A 23,565-nucleotide genomic window follows, 5' to 3' on the forward strand; every position below is an offset into this window, starting at 1 on the left:
AGAATTGGTATTTGATTTCAGCCACTTGCTATCTGGGTGAGGTAGGCCAAGTCTCCCCTCTGAAACTTAGCATACTGTTTGTCAAATCCTGCCGGCCTTCTTAGCAGAGTGATAATGAGGTCTAGTGGATAAGCATAGGAAAGCTCTCTGTAAACTCTAAGCTACAATGAAGTTTTTATTATTATAGATTAGGGTAGTGATCAGGAGCCAGATTGCTGGGCTTATAATTCTAACTCTGCCACATACTGGCTGTGTGATGTGGGAGTTACTTAACCCCTCTGTGCTTTAGTGTCCTTATTTGCAAAATGTGTACAATATTACTAACCTCTCAGCATTTTTTTTTAAAGATTTTTTAATGTATTCATTTGAGACACAGAGATAGAGAGAGCATGAGCAGGGGGAGAGGCAGAGGGAGAGGGAGAAGCAGGCTCCCCGCTGAGCCAGGAGCCTGATGAGGGGCTCGATCCCAGGACCCCGGGATCATGACCTGAGCCGAAGGCAGACGCTCAACCATCTGAGCCACCCAGGCGCCCCACCTCTCAGCATTTTAAAGAAGTTTCAGGGTATGAATACATGCACAGCATTTACAATGGCGCGTAGCATATCATAACCCTTCACTGTTGTTATTGTTGTTGTTATTTTAAACATTTTCCTCACTGACAAGCAAGCCAATCATGAAACATGTTTTGGGGATGATGGAAGAAATCTCCAAATCTCAGCTCAAATAATATGACGCATACTTAGGGACATACCTGTATGGTGAGGAAAACAACTACACTAGGTGGTTAACTGGAGACTAGGGTTTGATTCTCACATCCGCCACCCACTCACTCCACCTCTTTGAACCTTACTTTCCTTGTCTGACAAATGGAAATTCACACCCCATCTGTCCTACAGATTTGTGCTGAGCATCAAATGAATACTTAGGAAACTTTATTTGGCAACACTATTGTGACATGAGCTAACTAAAGAAGACCTAGACTTAACTTGAATTTTGTTTCTATCCAAAAGCAAAGAATGACACTGGAGAATTTTTTAGTTATTATATTGCATGACAAAATAAATTTTTGATGTTATTGTCATAATAAAAATATTTTAAATATAGATATGGAACACTTAGAATATAGACCTGTGACCTAGTATGTTACACAATAGAAAGAATAAAAGAACAATTACAAATACATAGTGAATTTGTGAACCAAAAGGTTACATCAAGGAATACTTCTGAAAAACAATAAAAAAGGAAAAAGAATTTAAAGTAGAAAAAAAAAAAGCTATGGAACATAACCCACTGTTCATGTCATCTGTTGGGGAAGAAGTTAAAATAGAGGGAAGATAAGTAATGGCTATATGTGTTATTTCATTTATTCGGTTGTTCATTTGTTCCTCAAAATCCACTATACATCTGCTAGCCTCTGGGCTTCTACTAGACGAAGACACTGCCAAAAAAAAAAACAAAAAAAAAACACCTTGGAATATATGCTCTAAGGAACTTATATTCTGATGAGAAGGTAAAGACCATAAATATGATAATTTGAAATAAAAATAAATGCTATTAAAAATAATCTGAACAATAACTAGAATGATGGCTATTTTAAATATAGTGTCAAGAAAGATCTCTCTGTAAAGGTAACATTCGAGGTAAAATGGGATTAATGAGCAGAAGCCAGCCACTGGAGATCTGAGGGAAGGACATTCCAGGCGTAGAGAACTGCAAGTGCAAAGGATCTGTGATAGGAACTAGACTGTCCTGCTTCAGGGGCACAAAGGAGTGTGGCTGCTGCATGAGGAAAAAGCAGAGAGCAGCGGGTTTTCTCTCTAGGGTCATTTCTTTTTTTTTTTTTTTAATTTTATTATGTTATGTTAGTCACCATACAATACATCATTAGTTTTTGATGTGGTGATCCACGATCCATTGTTTTCGAAACTTAGCATACTGTTTGTCAAATCCTGCTGGCCTTCTTAGCAGAGTGCTCCATGCAGTATGTGCCCTCCTTAATACCCATCACCAGGCTAACCAATGCCCCCTCCCCCCTTCCCTCTAAAACCCTGTTTGTCTCTCAGAGTCCATAGTCTCTCATGGTTCATCTCTCCCTCCAATTCCCACCCCCCCATTTTTCCCTTCCTTCTCCTAGTGACCTCCATGCTATTCCTTATGTTCCACAAATAAGTGAAACCATATGATAATTGACTTTCTCTGCTTGACTTATTTCACTTAGCATAATCTCCTCCAGTCCCATCCATGTTGATGTAAAAGTTGGGTATTCATCCTTTCTGATGGCTGAATAATATTCCCTTCAACAGATGAATGGATAAAGAAGATGTGGTCCATATATACAATGGAATATTACTCTAGGGTCATTTCTGGAGAAACTAATGAAGCATGGGTGATATGGATTGATTTTATTGACTTGGGACAATCACTGCTATTCCCCTTCAGCAAAAGCAAGTGTCATACTAGGTCACAGGTGTTGGCAGGGTGATGACGGGGCAGATAAAAAGTGCAGCTGTGAGGCCCTGAGAACAGGTGTGGGTATTTACTCCTCCTCCCCCGCCTCCCCCTCCAAACTCCAAGGACTGGTAGGTCACAACCTACAGAGAACACCTCTTCCTAATGCTAACAGTTTCTGAGAGCTTACAGATGGATTCCTAACCTGATTGGAGTAGCAACAAACTGGTTCCAGAACCTTCTGATCTAGGCTTCATCCCTTTTCCTATCCTTATACTCCCCAGGAGAGGCAGAGACTGAATGTAGCCTTGAACACCATCTCACTCACTGTAGCAGAAAAAAATAACTAAAGCTATTATGGAATGTAGAGTAGAAATACCTGTATATGTAAGGAACAAAACATAAAAGAAATACGGTAATGTGAGCAATAGTATCAGTTGAAGCAGAATTATCAGAATGCATAGAAAAATGATTTTTCAAGACTGTAACTATGCTTTAGAGAGATAAGAGAAAATATCTGCAATATGAAACCAGAAAAAAAGAAGCTATAATGGGAAAAAAGTGGAAGTTTTAGACATAGAAAATATTTAAATGGTAATAAATAAAACAATAGAAATAATAAAAGTAGGATAGGTACATGTACCTAAGGAATTTGTAAACCAGAAGATTAGATCAAGAAACTCTCAGAGAAGCAATGGTAAAGGAAAATGAATTCAAAATAGAAGAGAAAACCTAAAGAACATGGTGAATAGAATTAGAAGTCCCCAAAAGGAGGCAACCATATATAGGAAAAATATTTGAAGAAATAGGGAACATTTCTAGAATCAATGAAAAATGAAAAAACAAAGAAATAGAGAAATAGCCATAGCAACTCAAAGATAGAATCTGGTCAATAACAAATTAGAGAGGTTTAGGGATTTTTAACCAAATAAAAGCAAGCTAACATATGTTAGGGGAGAAGATACAGATATTAACAATAAACAAAGACATTAGTAATAGTGATGATAAATAATTATAAGTAAGGATATTTGGCTGGGAGAGTCATATTAAGAGCAAAAATAGATATGCAGCATTTAACTCATCATCAAAGAAAAGCTGGAAGGAAGAAACTACTTTTAAAATAATTTTTTAAAAATATGAAAAATTAGGAGAATCAAGTTCTAGTACAACAGAAATAACAACTGTAAATGAGCTAAACACACAAATTAAAACACAATTTGTGGTTGGATTTAAAAAAAACAGGATCAAACCAGGTATGGATGATAAGAGAAAATTAAAATTAAAGAGCACACAGATATTAAAACAATAGGATAAGAAAAGATATGAGGTAAAAATGAATGAGAAGAAAACAGATGCAGTAACATGAATACTAAAAATATAGAATTCAGCCCAAAATGCAGCATAAGTGACAAAGGACACTATATAAAGTAAAAGGAAAAACAGAACATGAAGGTATAATAACCACTGAGCATTCATTCCCTTAATAATACAGGCTCTACCTCCTTCAGACTGCAACCAAAAAAATGTGATAGAATTAGATAAATCAGTAACTGGACTTAGGGATTTTAGCATATACTTCTGAGAAATTGATAGATCAAGAAAAAAATTAAGATGCTTAAGCCAGGGCGCCTGGGTGGCTCAGTTGGTTAAGCGACTGCCTTCGGCTCAGGTCATGATCCTGGAGTCCCAGGATCGAGTCCCACATCGGGCTCCCTGCTCAGCGGGGGGTCTGCTTCTCCTGCTCCCCGCTCTTGTGCTCTTTCTCTCTCTCACTCTCTCTCTCAAATAAATAAATAAAATCTTTAAAAAAAAAAAGATGCTTAAGCCATTAGATTTTTATAGAAAACTACATCCAAGGAACAGCAAATGAACATTTTTTCCAAGACATAGGAAACACTTATAAAAGTGGAATATTTATTAGACCACTAAGAAAGTCTTAGGAAAATTTCAAAGGACTGATATCATATGGTCTATGTTCTCTGCCCAAAATTCAGTAAAATCAAAGTTAATTTAAAATAGATGAAGTGCAATATATTTGAAAATCAAATAATGTATTACTTGGAAGGGAGGAAAATTAAGGAATGTTTGCAAAGAATGACAAATGGAAACACTTCCAGCACAAATCTTGAGATAGATGATCATTAATATCTTCACCTACTCTTGTCATGGAATCTTAGAAGTTAAAATTTTAAAGACTAGGTATTGCTCAATCCATTACAAAATGTGCAGCAGAGCAAACATAAAGAAATAGGTATAAGTGACACAGAAAACAAAAATAATTGAGAAGATTAACAAAAAAGCTGATATTCAGATTTTTATGACAATTGATAAGAGAAAGAGAAGATGGAAATAAAAATACATGCAATGATAATTGAAAATAACTGTATAAAACTTGAGATATACATACAATAAAAGCATATTATCAGTATCTATATGCTAAAACATCTGAAAACCAAAATAGAGATGTGGCGACAAAAAAAAGTGTAAAATACCTACAGTGGTTTAATAAGAAAAGTTGAACAGACCAATAGCATTAATCCCATTGATATACTGGTCTGAGATATTCCTTCCCCAAAATGCCCAAGTACTAATAGCTTTAAAATCCATTTTTCTAAACTGTTAAGAAAAAAGGGAAACTTGTATTGAGTAATAATAATTTACAAGTTATTCCAAAAATTGAGAAGGTATGTGAACTGAAAAACAATTGTAGACAGTTTTATTGAGGTTTTACTTACATACCATAAAATTCATGAATTTTAAGTGTACAATTCAATGATTTTTGGTAAATTTATGGAGTTGTATGGCCATCACCATAACCCAGTTTTAGAATATTTGTCACCCTAAGAGTTTCCCCTGTGCCTGTAAATTAACTGTAAATAGTTAATCCCCGTTCCCAGCTCTAGCCTTAGACAGCCACAGAATTTTCTGACTATAAATTTACTTTTTCTGGATATTTCTTATAAATGGAATCATAAAGATGCAACTGTTTGATTCTGGCTTCTTGCACTTTGCATAATATTCCTGAGGTTCATCCATGTCATAACAGTGTCAGTGGCACTTTCCTTTTATTCCTGAATAATATTTCATTCTGTAAATGTAGCTCATTTTGTTTATCCATCACCAGCGGACCTTCAGACATGTAGATTGTTTCCAGTTTTGGATTATTAAAGAGAATGCTGTTATGAATATTCACATGCCTGGCTTCGGATGGACATATGTCTTCACTTCAATGGGGTAGATTCCTAGGACCAAATTTGTTAGGTCATATGGTAAATTTATGTTTCACTTCTTAAGAAGCTGCCAGACTGTGTTCCAATGTAGTTGCACTCTTGAATACTCCTTCCTGCCATCTGTAAGTGTTCCAGTTTGTCCACAACCTTAACAACATTCTATATTTTCTGTTTTTATGATTTACAGCCATTCTTGTGGGTGTGTAATGGCACCTCATTGTGGTTTTAATATGCATGCCCCTACATAATAATAATGTAAAACATCCTTTTAAGTGCTCACTAGCCATTAAGATGTTTTTAGTGTAATGGCTTCTAATTGAGTTATCTTCTTATAAATGAGTTGTAAGAGTTCCTTACATATTGTAGATAGAAGTCTTTTACCCCATATATGAGTATTTTCTCCCAGTCCATACTTGCTTTTCTATTGTCTCAATGATTTCATTTGAAGTCCAAATGTTTGTACAGGCATACTTTGGAGACACTGCATGTTTGGTTCCAGACCACTGCAAAAGGCAAATATTGCAATAAGGCAAGTCAAATGCATTTTCTGGTTTTCCAGTACATGCAAAAGTTATGTTTATACTATACTGTAGTCTATTAAGTTTGCAATAGCATTATGTTTAAAAAATACAATGAACATACCTTAATTAAAAGATACATTTTTTGCTAAAAATTTCTCATCAGCATCTGAATTTTCAGTGAGTCTTCATCTTTTTGCTAGTCGAGGGTCTTGTTTTGATGTTCATGACTGCTCACGGATCAGGGTGGTGGTTGCTGAAGGTCGGTGTAGCTGTTGCAATTTCTTAAAATAAGGCAACAATGAAGTGTGCCACATCGATGAACTCTTCCTTTCATGAATGATTTCTCTGTGGCATGTGATGCCGTTTGACTGCATTTTACCCACAGCAGAACTTCTTTCAAAATTGGAGTCAATCTTCTCAAACCCTGCCACTGCTTTCTCAACTAAGTTTATGGAATATTCTAAACTTTTATTGTCATTTCAACAATCTTCACAGCATCTTCACCAGGAGTAGATTCCAGCTCAAGAAACCATGTAAGTGACTCCTCAGGGTGTGCAAGTGGTGCAGTTGGTTAAGCTGCCTGACTCTTGGTTCTGGCTCAGGTCATGATCTCAGGGTCCTGGGATGGAGTCTCATGTTGGCCTGTGCACTCAGTGAGGAGTCTGCTTGAGATTCTCTCTTTCCCATTGCACCTCCCCCTGCCCCCCCAAATAAATGAAAAAAATATTTAAAAAAGATAAGTGACTTATCATATGTTCATTTTATCATGAGATAAATGTAATTCAGTCATAATCAGCCTCCATTTCTAATTCTAGTTCTCTTACTATTTCCACCACATCTGTAGTTGTCCCCTCTGATGAAGTCCTATATCCCTAAAAGTCATCCATGAAAGTTGGAATCAACTTCTAAACTCCTGTTAATGTTGATACTGTATTTTGACCTCTTCCCATGAACCACGAATGTTCATAATGGCATCTAGAACAGTGAATTCTTTCTAGAGGTTTTCAATTTACTTTGCCCAAAGCCATCAGAGAAATTGCTATCTATGGGAGCTAAAGCCTAACAAAGTATGTTTCTTAAATAATAAGACTTAAAGTCGAAATTACTCCTTGATCTATGGGCTGCAGAATAGATGTTGCATTAGCGGCCATGAAAACAACATTAATCTCATTGTACTTCTCCATTGAAGATCACTGATCACAGATAACCACAACAAACTTATAATAATGAAATTTTGAAATATTATGAGAATTACCAAGATGTGACACAGAGACATAAAATGAGCAACTACTATTGGAAAAATGGTATCAATAGTCTTGTTTGATGCAGGATTGCCACAAACCTTCAATTTGTAGAAAACGTCTGAGAAGCACAATAAAGCAAAGTGCAATAAAATGAAGTATGCCTGTAATTTTGATAAAGTCCAACTTAGCAATTTTGTATTTATGGATCAGCCTTCTGGTTTCATATCTAAAAACTCTGTCTAACCCAAATTCATGAATTTCTTCTGCTACATTTTAGCCCAGAAATGTTATAATTATGGCTCTTAAATTTGAGACTCTAATCCATTTTGAGTTAATTTTTGTGGATGATGTAAGGTAAGAATCTAAATTTATTTTTATGGATATTAAATTTTCCTAGCATTTGTTTATCTTGACAAGTTAGTCAAATATTTGACCATAAATGTAAAGAAGATCAATTCCATTCCACTGTACTGATTTTTATGCCTGCCCTTGAAGCAATAACACACTGTTTTGTTCACTGTCATTTTATAATATGTTTTGAAGTCAGTTACAGTTAGGTGTCCCAACATTTCTACATAAACATTAAAATCAACTTGTCGATTTCTACCAAAAAAAAAAAAAAAGCCAGGATTTTTGTAGGGGATATGTTGAATTTATAGATTAATTTTGGAAGAATTGCCATCTTGATAATAATTTTTGGATTGTTCATTGCTAGTATACACAAATACAATTGAGTTTGCATTACTGATTTGTATACTGAAATCTTGCTAAACTCATTTATTAGTTTCTTGCTAAACTCATTCTCTAGTTTCTTTTTATGGATGCTTAGGATTTTCTATATATAGTATCATGTACCTACAATGAAAAACAATTACTTTCCTTCCAAGCAGAATGTCCTTAACTGATTAAGAAATTTTGCCTTATTATATTGGCTATACTCTCCGGTTCAATGTTGAATAGAAGTGGTGTGTTGAATAAAAGTGATGAGAGCAATCATCTTCACTTTCTTCTCAGTCTTAAGGTAAAAGTATTCATTCCCTAACCATTAAGTATGATGCTAGTTATAGCTTTATCATAGATGCCCTTTATCAGCTGAGGAAGTTTTTAACTATTGGTAGTTTTTGTGCATGTGAGTGTGTGTGTGTGTGTGTGTGTGTGAGAGAGAGAGAAAGAGACACAGGGAGAGTTTTTTTTTTATCTTGAATGACTGTTGGATTTTGTTAAATGCCTTTTCTGCATCTATTGAAATAATGACGTAGTTTTGTCTTTATCAATATGGTGTACTAGATTTACTGTTGTTAAACCAACCTTTCTTTCCTAGAATAATACCCATTCGGTCATGGTTTTATCTTTTTGTTGTTGTTGTTGTGGATTCTGTTTGCTAATATTTTGTTAAATATTTTTATATGTATGTTTATGAGTAATATTTGTCAGTAGTCTGCTGTAGTTGTGATATCTTCCTTTGGATTTTGTATCAAAATAATACTGTCTGGTAAGTGTTATTTCTTCTATTTCCTGAATGAGTCTATCAAAGATTAATATTATTTCTTCTTTCAATATTTGGTAAGGGTCATCAACAAAATCTGAACTTTTCTTTCACTTAATCATGGATTCAATTTGTTTATTTGCTATACATCTATTTTGATTTTTTATTTCCTCTTGGGTCAGTTTTTAGTAATTCATGTATTTCTAAGAATTTGTCTATTTCATGTCAGTTGTCTACTTTTTGGGCACAAATTTGTTCATAATATTCTAATATAATCCTTGTAATTTCTCTAGGGTATATATTGGTATTTCATATTTCATTCCTGATTTTGGTAATTTTTGTTTTCTCTCTCTCACTTTTTTTTTTTTTTAGGTCAATTTGTCCAAAGGTTTGCCAGCTTTTTAATCTCAAAGAACAAACATTTGGTTTATTAACTTTCTACTATTTTAATGTTTTGTATTTTATTGATTTCTGCTCTAATCTTTATTATGCCCCTCCTTCTGCTTGGTTGATGTTTAGTTTGCTCTTCTTTTTCTAAGTTTCTTAATGTAGAAGTTAAGATTATTAATTTGTGACCTTTCTTCTTGTCTGATTTAGGTATTTAAAGCTCTATACAATGCTTTAGCTAAACTCATAAGTCTCAAATTGTGTTTTTTGTATTTATTCAGTTCAAATTATATTCTAATTTCTCTCAAGATTGTTTCTTTTATCCACCAGTTATTTAGAAGTATTCTACTTCTTACTGTCCAAATATTTGGGGATTTCCCTAATTTCTTCCTCTTGTTGGTTTTCTATTCAACTCTATTTTTCAGAAAACATACTTTGTATGATTTTATTCTTTTAAATTTATTGAGATATATTTTATATCCTAGTATTTAGTATTCAGTCTTTTTGTAGAATGTTTCATTGTTCCTTGAAAAGAATGTACCTTCCGCAATAATTGGGGAAACACTCTCTATATTTCAGTTAGTCCCTAGTGTTGTTCAAGTATTCTATATCTTTGATGATATTTTGTCTAGTTCTATCAATTTTTAACAGTAGAATATTAAAATTTCTAACTATTATTGTTGAATTGTCTATTTCTTCATTTAATTATAGCATATCTAGTTTCATACATTTTGAGCTTCTGTTAGTAGGAGCATATACATTTATAATTGTTATATCTCCTGGTGTATTAATACTTTTAAATTACAAAATGTCCCTATTTGTCTCCAATAATATTATTTGTTTTAAGGTTTATTTTGTAAGATGGTAATATAGCAAATACTGCTCCCTCATGTTATATTTGACATGGTATCACTCATCATTTCATACCTCTTGTGTCTTTGGATTTAAGGAGTATGTAATGGAGATAGTTTATAGTTGCTTTTTTTAATCATACAAAAATCTCCACCTTTTGATTGGAATATTTAAATCATTTACATTTAGTATAATTATTGATATATTTATATTTGCTACATATCTATTTGTTTTCAATATGCTCTTGTCCTTTTCTACTTCTTTATTCCTCCACTACTGCCTTCTTTTTGGTTAAATATTTCTAGTGTGTCTTTTTAAATCTTGTGTTGATTTTATATATTTATTATATATGTCATTTTCTTGCTGGTTACTCTAGTAATTGCAATATGCCTCCTAATTTATCACAATCTATTACAGATTAATATTTAATTCTGTTAAAATATAGAAACTTTGCCCTAATACAGCTCTATTTCCTTTATTCCCCTTTGCACTATAGTTATCTTAAATATTTTATCTATATACCCAATAAAACAGAATTGTAATTATTGCTTTATGTAATATTATATCTTTAAAAGAAACTAGGTAAGGGGCACCCGGCTGACTCTGTCAGTAGAGCATGGGACTCTTGATCTTGGGGTTGTGAGTTCAAGCCCCACATTGGGTGTAGAGATTACTTGAAAAAATAAAATCTTTAAAAAATTAAAAAAAAAAAGAAACTAGATGAAAATAAGGGAAGTATATTTACAAAGTAGTTCATATTAACCATATATTTATCATGTCTGGTGCTTTTCATTTCTTTCTGGAAGTCCAAGTTACTATCTAGGAGTCATTTCCTTTCAGCTAAAGGACTACCCTTATTATGACTTAGTAAGACAGGTCTGAAGGCAACAAATTTTCTCAGATTTCATTGATTTGGAAATATCTTTACTTGACTTAATTTTTATAGATTAATCTTGGTGGATATAGAATATTGATAAACATTTTTTTTTTTCTGTCAGGACTTTGAGCATGCCATTCCATTGTCTTCTGGCCTTCACTATTTTAGATGGGAAGCCAGTCATTAATTGTAACCAGTATAAAGAATGTGTCATTTTTCTTTTGCCACTTTAAAAATTTTCTCTTGATTTCAACATTTTGATCATGATAGGCCTAAGTTTCAATCTCTTTATATTTATCCTATTTGGGACTTGCTGAAATTCTTGAATGTAATGAGTAAAGAAAATAAAAATTCTTTCTTATGCAACCTCAAAGCTGCTTTTAACCTCTCTACTGAATTGTATGCTTGTCAACTCCAGAATTTCCATTTGAGATATATACCTTTGTCTATCTCCATCTCTAGCTCCTGAAAATTTCTATTTGTTTATTCATTGTCATACTTTCCTCTAATTACCCAACTATGGTTTTCTTTAGTATTTGAACATTTTTAAAATAGCTGCTTCAAGTCTTTGTGAAATCTAACATCCAGAGACACTTAGATAGTTTCCATTGGCTTTTCCTTCCCTGAGTATGGGTCATACATTCCAGTTACTTTGCGTATTTCGTAATTTTTGTTGAAGATCGGAAATTTTGGATAATGATTTCACTATAAAAATTATTTTTGTTGTTTTATTGTTTATTTGCATCTTTGGCTGGGCTCTCTGATTTCTTGCTGTCCCACGGTGTATAGCTGTTGATGTGTCTGCTATGAAAATGTTTATAGCTTTTATTTTTTTAAGACTGGCTCTCTAGGTTTTTCTTTCTCTATCTCTATAACTTAGTGATTGGCCAATGATTAGACACAGTTTGGGCTCAAACACCTCAGGCTAATAAGGCTTCTATTGCATGGGGGAGGGCATTCAAAATTCAGGATATAGTTACATCTACCCCAGCATTTGCTTTCCACTGGGATTTTTTCATGTGTGTTTTCTTTTTCTTTCTTTTTTTTTTTTCTGGTGCAAAAAAGGTGGTTTTATTAAAGTACAAGGACAGGACCTGTGGGCAGAAAGAGCTGCTTCATGTGTATTTTCTAAGTGCTTGTGCACGGTCTTATGCAGCTAAAACTTTGTGAATTGCTTGGTCCCTCTTTGCTCTCTGCTGCCCATGTGTGAAAACTCAGCCAGAAATAGGCTTGCCTCAACCATGCTATAACTTTAGGCCACTATCCTTACTCTTATTGAAGATCATGACAGCCACTGAAAACATCTCTGGAAATGATTGTTGCCCACTACTCTAAATTACTTTAATAAAGACAGTGCAGTTCCTGACCCTCATAGCCTGCCTTAGGAAGGTAGACCCTCCATACCAACCAAGCAACAGAAATGAGATGGGAGTATCCCTGAACAAGAACATCACAGACCCCCCATTGTTCCAGTTAAAAATTTAGCAGTTTTTCAAGCACACATGCTTGTCAGAGTGACATAGGCTAGTCAGAGTGACTCAATTTCCAGAGTGCTATAACGGTTGTTTTGGTCAATTTTGTCTCAATTTATAGTTGTTTTTTGGATAAAGGATTTGCTGACCTCCTTATTCAGCCATAACCTTAGGTGCTACCTCTCAGGGTAATTTTATATTGATTTCAAAACCAGACAAGAATAATTAAAAAGAGAAAAGTATACACTCGTTTTACTTATGAAAATAGTTTCAAATTTTCTAAATGAAATACTAACTATCCAAATTCAACAGTGTATTAAAAATGTATTATGGTTAAGTATGATTTACCCTAAGAAAATATTAATAGTTTAACATAAGCAAATTTATCAAGAAATTTATTACATTAATAGACTGAAAAAGAAAAATCAGAAAATTATTTTAACAGTTGTAGAAAAGACATTTGGTAATGATCAAAAGAGATTCAGGAGATTAAGAACAGAAAGGAATTTTCTAAACTTGCTAAAGTTTATTTATAAAACACCTACAGTAAGCATAGTTAATGGAGAAACTCTAGATATATTCCTTTTAATATATGAAGAGAGGGCAAGCTGATATTCATTATCATCACTACTGTTTAACTATGGAATTCTAGATCCTGGCCAATGATATAAGAAAAGAAAAAGAAATAAAGGAGTGAGAAAATGGAAAAGGAAGTTATAAAACACCTATTATCTCCTTTTATGCAGATAATGTGATCAACTACCAAGAAAAAAATGATAGAATTAATAAACTATCAGAATCAACACAAGATATCATAAAGCTGTTCAATGTAAGATCAACCTGTAGAAATCAATAGAATTTGTCTATACCAACAATAACCAGATAGAAATACCATAAACAACAAAATACCAAACAAAATATCAATAAAATGACAAATTTTCTAGGTATTAGCAAAAATTATAAAAATCTGTGGAGAATACTTAATAGATTTCATAAAGTAGACAGAAATTATTATGAATTAATGATAAGGTATTCTGTGTTCTTGAGTTGGGCAAGCTAATATTATAAAAAGGTCAATTTTACTCAAATTAATTGATAAATTCTTTGTATCCCTAATCACTTTGGGTTCCCAAACTCAAGTTGGATTTTACATAAACTCAATAAACTTTTTATTTCTAGTATATGGGAAAATATATGTCTATGTATAGGTAAGTGAACTTGGAAAAAGATGAATTAAGAAAGGGGACCTGCCTTATTAATTATTAAAGCAATGAGCTCATCTGAACAGACTAGGGAACTCAGAAGCACACATATACACACATATGAACTTAATATCCTACATAGTTGGCAACCTACATCAACGAGAAACATTGAATAAATGAATCAATCAATTTAAAAAATAAAATTCTCTACATGGACCAAATACATTAAAGATTATGAGGAATTGGACTATGGGTGATAAAAATGAAAATGGTGAAAAAAAGTCATATTTGAGATAGACTTTGGAGACAATACCAATGAGAGTTGTAAATGGATTGGATATTAGAGTTGGAAAGTGAAAAAATGACATACTAGTGAAGAAGAAATTGACGATGCAAGTGAGAAAGGCTGTCTGTAGGAGGAAAATTCTTGAACAGGAAGAGCACCTTATTCTGAAAGTGAGCATCAGGGTTGATTTTTGATGGGAGGAATCTAAGCAGAGAAAGTAGTAGATTTTTCTCTCTTATGGGGGAAAGTAACAACAAAAATAGTGTAATAACATGAACTCATTCAAACACAAACAAGTAAAAGTCTAAACAGAAATTACCCGAAGGGCCTGCAGCCAAATATGGACTACCTTAATTTGTAAGTACATTCCTAGGTAGCAAAACAAGTAATCATGACTTAAGAGGTAAAAATTATAACTCAGGCACAAAATGATAACAGAAAGGTATAATGTTTTAGAATTCCAAAATTTTATTTCTTAAAAATCTTATTTGATTAAAATTCAACATTTACATCTGACTAGCAATATTTAGAAATAGTTTTGTTAGAATTGGTATGTATGTGTATTTCATTTTTTCATTTGTCATTGGTTTGTGTTTTATATCTTAAAACATCATTGATCAGTTTCTCATGAAGGAAAAAGATGGGGAGGAGAGGGTGGAGAAGGAGAATAGACCTTAGTGAATGAGCCTCTCTCTAAATGTGACAGCTAAAGGCAGAATTGGAACTTACCAGGAAATTTTCTGATCTTCAGAGATTTTGTAGAGCACAGAAGCTGCTCGCTGTTGCTCAGATAAAGCATTTGCAGTGACTGACGAATTGAGCGGTGACTGTGTTATTGTTTTAAAAGTGAAACCAGTTGAGGGCGCCTGGGTGGCTCAGTTGGTTAGGCGACTGCCTTCGGCTCAGGTCATGATCCTGGAGTACCGGGATCGAGTCCCGCATCGGGCTCCCTGCTCAGCGGGGGGTCTGCTTCTCCCTCTGACCCTCCCCCCTCTCATGCTCTCTCTATCTCAGTCTCTCTCTCAAATAAATAAATAAAATCTTAAAAAAAAAAAAAGTGAAACCAGTTGAGTTCAAGCAAAGAATGTGGTTGAGTAGATTTACTGTGGAGGCTAAGATTCTCAGACATTCCTAAGTAACACTGACGGGGAAAATTTTAGCTTGGTAAGTCCAGGGATGTTACAGTAATTTGGGTGTGTCTCCCCTGACTGATTGTTTTAATTATGTGTCAGGGACAGGAGAGGAGGAACAGAAAGAAGAAACTACCCAGGAGACCTGGGGTGATATGAATAGTTGTCAGGATTCCTAGTGATAACCCCCAGCTTGGTCAACAGCTTACTGTGACACAGTGTAGGCCAGAAATTTCCCTCAGTCCGGGTCTAGGATTTTTATTTTTTTGTAGAAATTTAAAAAATTACAAAGTGAAATCATTGTGTGGGGGCTTGCATCTGTATGGTTTCTTTCATTTTATTCCATTTTTTATTAAAAACCATTTTTTAACCACAGAATAGTTTTCTCAAACAAATATTAGCCTGTTTTCCAAAGTGCAAAATAGATATAAATAAGCAACTCTAGTTGAGTTAGGGAAACTCTCTAGGTATCAGAAAGGACATGCAGTAGGAAGTAAAAGAAAAAAGAAATAAAATGAATCAGATGCTTGCTAACATATGTTAAACACTGTATTTGGCTTTTTAAAGTTAGTTTCTCATTTGATCCACATTCCTTTTCATGGATGAAAAAAATGAGACCCCAGAGATACATAAATTGTCCAAGTGATACAGACAGTAAGTAAGAATTCTGACATTTGAAATTAGTTCTGATAGTTCCATGAAGGTTCTTGTTGAAGCTGAGACAGGACAGGAAGAATGAGAAATGACCATGGAAGGCAGACATCACACTGACTTACTCCACCTCTTAGTGTCTGTCAGTGCCCTGAGTGTTTTCTGAGAGTTGGGTCATGGGTTGGGCATACGGACAAGATGTACCAGAGATTTAGCCTACCCCTGGACTAAGCCATGTTCCCTCCCTTCTAAGCAGTTGGCTTCACAACAGGTATGACCTAGTAATTAGGAAATAAACAGATAGCTCTAAATAGAGTCAAACATAATCTTGAAAGCAATTACAACAAGTTGACTTCAAATAATCTCACCTCTTCTGGGGCAGTGGCCGGGGAGGCTCTTGTTAAATAGCCGGCCCTTTTCTGGGATTTTGCGTCTTTTTCCCTGGAAGACAGCAGGAAGTAGCATAGCTTAGACATGCTTTCCCAATTTGGGGGAAAGATTTAGCATACATGTCAACCTTAATTTTGACTCTTTTCCTCAGCTCAATCTAGTGTAGCAGATGTGGAGGTGGTACATGCAGAAATTAGCTCAGGTACCATAAGTCTCTCCTCAGTGCTGAAAAATATCTCAGACATGGCTCTACAGGAGGCAAGAATCTCTACCTTTAACCGCACAACCAACAGACTACTCCCCGACCCCTTTAAAAGCTTCCAACATCCAGGTGGTAACCAACTCTAAAAGCCATCTCTGCCATCGTTGGAATAGTCTCTTCGAAATACCATATTCACACTGAACCAAAATCTATCTGCCTGTTTTGGTTCTGGTTCTAAACTGTAAGGTCCCACAGAGCAAACTCAGAAATTTAAGGAGAGCTTTTATGCCTTGTACATGTCCTTTCCAGTTTAAGAAACCAAGATTTTTCCAACGTAAGTTAAATAGGTAATAAAAACAATACTTGAGTTAATGACTTCAAATAGATAACCTGTCTTATATGTCTCAAGGCAGTTTATTTTTGTTTTAAATTATTTTTCAGTAAATGTACTATATTCATAGTTTCAGTCCCCTTTCAAGACACCCTATATAACAAGAAGGAAGCTTTATAGTAAATAATACATCTGCTGGTTTACATTCAGCTTTCAAGAGAATAAGAAAAAATTGCTCAGCTTGCCCTGGGTCTCCCTCATCCCCATCCCCTAAATCTTGCCCTTCTTCCTCCATCTTCCACAATTTCTTCACTAGGCGCAGCATGTGTGATCACAGCTTCATTATCCCAATATTATTGACTAGATCAAATTAAATCCCCTGAAACATACTCCCTGGCATTTAAAAAGCTAATTAGAACAACACAATTATCTTGAATGGATAAGCTTAGTATCAGTGATGAAGTTTTGATGGTGGTCACAAATTAAAGATGACCTCCTTGTTCAAAAACAGATTAGAACACTCTGATTTGAGGATTTTCAATGGATAACAAGCCTTTTTTCACCTTTGGGTGTCACTGAAGAGAAGGAAAGAAGCTAAGAAGCACTGCATAGATGTCAGTAAACCTCCAGGACACTCACCCTTCCTGAGCTGCAGGGAGGTGCAAGCTAAAATCAGTTCTTTAGACTATGTCATCCTAGCATAATCCGAAATGTCTAAAGACGCTGGCAACTCACAGGATCAGGGTGTGTCCTGCTAAAGTCTTTCTACTGGTTGGCTGCCATAAGGAGAGTTTGGCATCTTTCCCGGGGGGGCTTTTCTTAGTCCCGAGGACACAACAGAGTCAGGGCTTAACAAGAATTAAGAATTCTTTTTTTCTCAGAGTCAGGAAACTCAAATTGGAGCTACTTCCTCAAAAGACTATTAAGTGCTACATAAGGTATTAACCCTGGACCCTCTGGAATGCTTTGGAATACCATTTGAGTGATCATTAAAATCTTTTCTGGTAGGTGGCACTTATCCAACTTCACCTGATAAGAGGTATCAGAGTGATCTGCTAAGCATTTTTATTTAATCTTTTAGAGTTAGAAAAATATATTTGACAGAATATAAAAAGAATACATTTACTGGTCCAGAGAATAGCTGGGAACTCAAACACTTCAAGAGGACTTTTACTCACAATATCATTTTGCACGTGGCACATCTGTTGATGAAGGCTATTCCATCAGGGCTCTGAAAAAGTTTTTTATCTTGGGAACAAAATAATTTTCCATTTTTCATTAATGCCCGATACTGATCACACGTTTCCTAAGGAAAAGATGAAAAAAAGCGTGTTTACTGAGATCTCATCAAAGCAAGACTTTACCTTCTAAGAACTTCCTTGAGCAATACTATTGAAAGACCAATACCTGCTTTGTATAGAAGCCATTCACTCAGTCTACACAAATAACATAAACAAAAACAATGACTGGATTGTCCATCTACTTAATAAGCTTTCTTCCAAAAACAATTAGTGAAATGGAAAGACTTGACCTTATATTCCAGGGTTGTAGTTTACAAGCCCAATAGCCATAGCAAATTAACTTCTCAATGGCTAACTTATCCTATCTGTAAAAATAGAGGATATAATTTCATATGTTCCATACGTATTGTGAGGATTAAATATTCTAAGTATGTATAACTTTCAAAGTGCCTGACACATAGTACATAATCAATAATTACATTATCCTCCCCCCTCTTCTTTCTCCTTTTTTATTATTGTTGTGATTACTATTATTGGAATATGACACATATAAAATACCTAGTACACAGTAGGTCAATAATTGCTGCCAAAAGGAACACAAAAAGATTGCTGAAAAGGTTAAGTCAATATATTTTATGGAAGCCTTGCTATATGTCCCTCTTAAAATCAATGGTGCATTTGCACTATCTCGCAAAGTACTGATTTAATATGTTATACTCCCTATTAGTTTAGAAAATCCAGTGGGCCTTTAGAGCAAGCCTTTGGAATCTAAGTTATGTGGTTTTTTGGTTTTATTTTGATTTTGCCAAAAAATAAAAAATGGGGTAACAGGGTGATGGGCATTAAGGAGGGCATGTGATGTAAGGAGCCCTGGGTGTTTTACACAACTGATGAATCGCTGAACTCATCCTCTGAAACTAATAATACACTATATGTTAAATAATTGAAATAAAAAAAAAGAATTCTGTCCAGCCTCTTATATCTTTATAATAATCATTAAATCAGTCTACAAAACTTCATTATGGTATTAATTTACTTTGCTAGGTGACACGGATATAGCTAGGTGCATGGATATAGCAATAAAGCAGAAGCATCCTTGCCTAAACTGTGCTTACCATCGAATGGATAATGATGTACTTCACCTAGCCTCTTAAACATGGGAGGCAGTTGGTAGCCCTTGCAGAATGATTAATGGTGAAGAAGAATAAATAAATAATATCAGAGACCAGCCCTGGGAAATTCTGCCAGTGGGGTGACCTACCAAAATATCTCTAAAATTATTATCACCAGCCAGTGATCTTATCTGAGTAGCCCAGCAATAATTTCTGGCAACAGTCTGACGACTGGGCCTCTTGAGATGTGTCTGGTCTCTGACTTTACAATATCTTATGCCAACATTGCAAGTTACTGCTTAGCTTGCCAGATATAACTGATTCTACATAGTCTAGATAAAACTTTGTCATAGAATCAGAGAGGAGCCTGGTGTTTTTTATGATAGAAACATATCCCTTGTGAGGCAGGTCTTAAGAAAGTATTGAAAACAAAGATTCATGAAACACTAGAATGAAGCTTTTTATAGTTTTCAGTGGTCAGTTGAAAAAGAACATTACCAATGAGGATAATTCCTGAATTGGACTTCTCCAGTGTCACAATGACATGAATGCCTAATTTCTAGAAAGACCCGCCTTTTTTTTTTTTTTTTTTTTTTTACAGATGGACAACCAAGACCCAGAGAGGTTAAGATTAATTATAATTAGTTAAGATAGAACTCAATGCTGTTTTTCTGAGTGATGAAATAATCCAACGTATTCTCTTGGCAAACAGGAAAAGGCCATACAAATTGAAAGCAAGAGGTGGGTTTTCTCTGGGAAAGAAGGAATGTCCTCTCCATTACCCAACCATGAGAGAGGGTTAAAAGAAGAGCAGATCTACACCAAAAAGGCATCCTGAGGTGGGGAGATCACTTTTTAGCAAGTGTTTACTTGCAGTCTTTTGGCTTGTTTCCATTTTGTTTTGTTTTGTTATTGTTGCTGTTGTTTGTGTTTTCTCCACATGTCCCAGAAAAACTAAGGCCCTCCAGGGCCAAACTCCTTCCTTTACTGGCCCATTGTCTTCTACCGACCCTCCTTCAGCAGCATAGTAAAATCCCCCAGTAGCTGGCATCACCCCCACTCTGTGTTAGGGTACCAACAAGCTCCTTTTGGCTTTATAATAACTCTTCTGTGATGACAAATTTAGGTATATGGTAAAGATCCTTGCAGGGCACTACAGTGCTTTTCTGTGCTGTGCTGGCTCACGTTTATAATATTTAACAGGCTTTTGTGGCACTAGTAAGAACTCAAGCTACTGAATTTGGAAAACAAAAATTCCAGCACCATAAGAAAGACTAAATCAATAGTTTTCACTTCTGATGAAATATACAAAGACTGTTGTAAGAAATATTTCCAGAGACATATTTATTTCTTTGTGTTCTTGCTTATGCCAACATAAAGGGTGGCTAAATTTATTTTTAAACTATTTTCCAGTGAAATCGAGTTTAATGGTATAAAAAGTCACAGTTGCAAAATTAAAAATATCCACCAGAATCACCACCCATTATCAAAGACTCTGAAAAAGAAAATTATGACTTCATGCACAGTGAGATTTACACAATACTCTTCTTTTTGCCAGTATAAAACATGCAAGTAAGCATGATCTTTGATTCCCCCAATCCAACATTTTTTCTACTCTACTCTACTACTCTATTTATTTCATAAAGGTTTTTGAACCTCTCCTTACACAGCAAATTTAGATGAAATTATATAAACTACAATGAAATTTTCTAGAACATTCCTGAAATGTTTCTTTAAAAAAATGTTACACTAAAATATAACAAGAGAGCATTTTAACAATAGTTCTAAGAGTTTCATTATAGAAAAGCATTGTTTTACTGGTTTATTATTTTAATGTTCATGGCTTTTAAGAGACATAGCACATATTTCCTATATACCTAGCACTATTTTAAGTGCTGAATTAATGGCATAGGGGTGTGTGTGTGTGTGTGTGTGTATTTGGCTCTGGACTTTTTTTTCCCAAATAGATAAAAAAATTAACTTCTAGAGAAAATGATTCTTTTATTGTTCAAACAAAAGATCTCTGAGAATTGGCTAAGCACCCTCCTGAGCCAAGGCCTCTATCATCCCAGATTTTTCTCCCTGGTCTTCTGTCACCTGCAAAAATCTTCAGGACTTACTACCTCCAGATCCTTGGTCTAATACTATCTTTTCAGAGAATACTTACTTGAGTATCCTAAGAAGAACTGATATCACCTCATCCCCAGAAATTCCTATCTTCCATTCTGCTTCATTTTCCTCCTAGCATTAGTCATCATTTAATGTGCTATATATTTTACTAATTTACTCATTAACTTATCTGTTTTCCTCCACTAATACGTAAGCTCCACAAGGGGAGGACTCTTGTCTATTTTCTTTATTTTCCAATATCCCCAACAACTCAAACAGGGTCTAACAAATGATAGATACTCAGTAAATATTTACTGAATGAAATATAGACAATGACCATATACAAGGTACAGACAACCCATTTACACATATTTCTGCTTTCTATGTTTGTTATGGCTTTTTCGGCTATTAAATCTGACAATGCTAATTCACTGCTTTGTTTATGGAATTTGAAAGCACTCCTTTAGCATGGTAGGTTGCCTCTTGCAGGCATCCATCATCATTAATACATTGATGTGTATGTGTGTGTGTTTCTGTGTCTGTGTGTGATTCATGTCTTCCTTCATAAAGACCTGTTTCTGTGTTTTTAACAAAAGCTATTAGTACCTATCAGTATAATATGTCTGTATTATTAATGTGAAGGTGTTGGTCACAGGCCATTTTTCCTTACAGATTTTGGAATGGATTCAATGAACAGAAAAAGCAGGACTAACCTGATTTTCATCCTCACTGGCAGCATCTGGGACAAAAATACAGAAACTTAAGTTAAGGGAATGCAAAATATTCAACAAATAAACAATTCACTCAGTGTAGTGCCTTGCTTATTTTAATGACTGCATGTTATAAAACCACAAATTGCTTTTGAACACGTTAAAATTTACCATGGCAAATAAAATGGGGGCACTGCACCAGGAAATCAGTACATGTACTCACAGAGGTCTAGTCACTCATAAAAGTCTAATTACTTTGGAAAACAATACTCATGTACTTTCTTACCCCCTTCAAAATATCTAATTTCAAAGAGATCCTTTCACAGCAAAGTACGGCAGACCTCTTTTAAAATTATAATATAACAAATATATCATGTCAATTATAATTTGAAAGTATAATGTAGCATAAAGTTTATATCATAGTGCACATAAAATGAAAGTTTCTGAATTCTGGCAAACTTGTCTCCTTATTAGAGCTACAAAACTCAAAGATCTGACAAAAATCAAGATTAATTAAAATCATAGGCTATTATACTCTCTCATTAGCAGACTCCCTTTTGTACTTACGCACTTATTTTAGGAAAGTGGGCATCATTTATGTATAATGATCTCCTGACTCTCCATCTCTGAGATTTTCTTTTAAAAAATACAAATGCTTCAGAACAAGATTGAGCCTAGGAAATTCATGTTCCCTTCAAATTCAAATAACAAATACAAAAAACTACCTTCTACTTCCCACAAAAGTCTCTTACCTTTTAGGAGATATGCTTTCAATCCATTTAGGATTTGGTAACACAAAAATAAAATATGCTAGAAGGCATTACTACTTTAAAATAAGAATAGATGATTAAATTTGATTTTTAATAGTTTATAAATATAGTATTATTTATAAAATATACATCTAAGTTTTAAATATCTATTATATGCATAATTCCTATCAGTATGAATTGATAAGCTTAGTATCATCTATATGTACAGTATATATAATTTCCAACAGTATGAATGAATATGCTTGGTGAGAGGAAGATGAAGAAGAATCTATTAGCTTTCAGAACCAATATAGAATTAATAGAAGGATTTCTCATGGATAAAAATTCAGATTATGTCAAACTATTTGCCAGTTCTAAAGTTAACAACATAATTATTAAGCCACATATATAATTCTTCAAAACTCTGTGTCTGGTTAGATATTTCAAGACTATACATACACACATACATACAATCACACAAACATACTTACATATATACACATATTTGAGGAGTAGGGGGAGGGAGACAAGTCCCTGCCCAGGGCTTTGCCATGTGTCGAAGAGGCTTAGATTCCATGCAAATTGCTCACCTTGTATGAGACAAAGGGCCAGGGTCAGAAGCATTGGCACTTTGGCTATCTTCATGTTGAAGATGATGTAAGTCGATTACAAGACGGCTCTGGGCATTGCTCACCAGCTGGTGCTCTAAGACTGAACCCATGGAGATGCAGCTCACTTTTTATATACTTGGTGACACCCACAATAACAACCAACATTACAAAACCAGTTGTTCTAGGTCATGCTAGACTTAATATACCACATCAATTTAGTTTCCATCCTTGAGCATCCTGTCAAGGTGGCAGATCTGAACAGATAATGTCTATTTCCACAGTTCTGATATGTTTTCATGATACCTCCCCCAAAAGGCAATAGA

The 23,565-nt window shown here is 34.6% G+C and overlaps 1 protein-coding gene across 2 annotated transcripts in view; it reads right to left on the minus strand.

The window, feature by feature from the left end:
* The window catches only part of SPINK5 (serine peptidase inhibitor Kazal type 5), a 75,166-nt gene extending 51,601 nt beyond the window's left edge, over nucleotides 1-23,565 (minus strand). Inside the window, exons 1-4 of one of the 2 annotated variants that reach the window (XM_031027365.2) lie at nucleotides 23,222-23,565; nucleotides 21,886-21,911; nucleotides 17,889-18,016; nucleotides 16,156-16,228 (exon numbers count right to left, since the gene is read on the minus strand). In XM_031027365.2, the coding sequence (XP_030883225.2) occupies nucleotides 16,156-16,228; nucleotides 17,889-18,016; nucleotides 21,886-21,911; nucleotides 23,222-23,276 (282 nt within the window). In that variant the 5' untranslated portion in view covers nucleotides 23,277-23,565. The remainder of the gene's footprint in view (nucleotides 1-16,155; nucleotides 16,229-17,888; nucleotides 18,017-21,885; nucleotides 21,912-23,221) is intronic. The other variant, XM_006732624.2, reaches the window with a different exon arrangement.

Source organism: Leptonychotes weddellii, chromosome 7 (assembly GCF_054177405.1).
Source record: "Leptonychotes weddellii isolate Sample4059 chromosome 7, ASM5417740v2, whole genome shotgun sequence".
Taxonomy (NCBI): domain Eukaryota; kingdom Metazoa; phylum Chordata; class Mammalia; order Carnivora; family Phocidae; genus Leptonychotes; species Leptonychotes weddellii.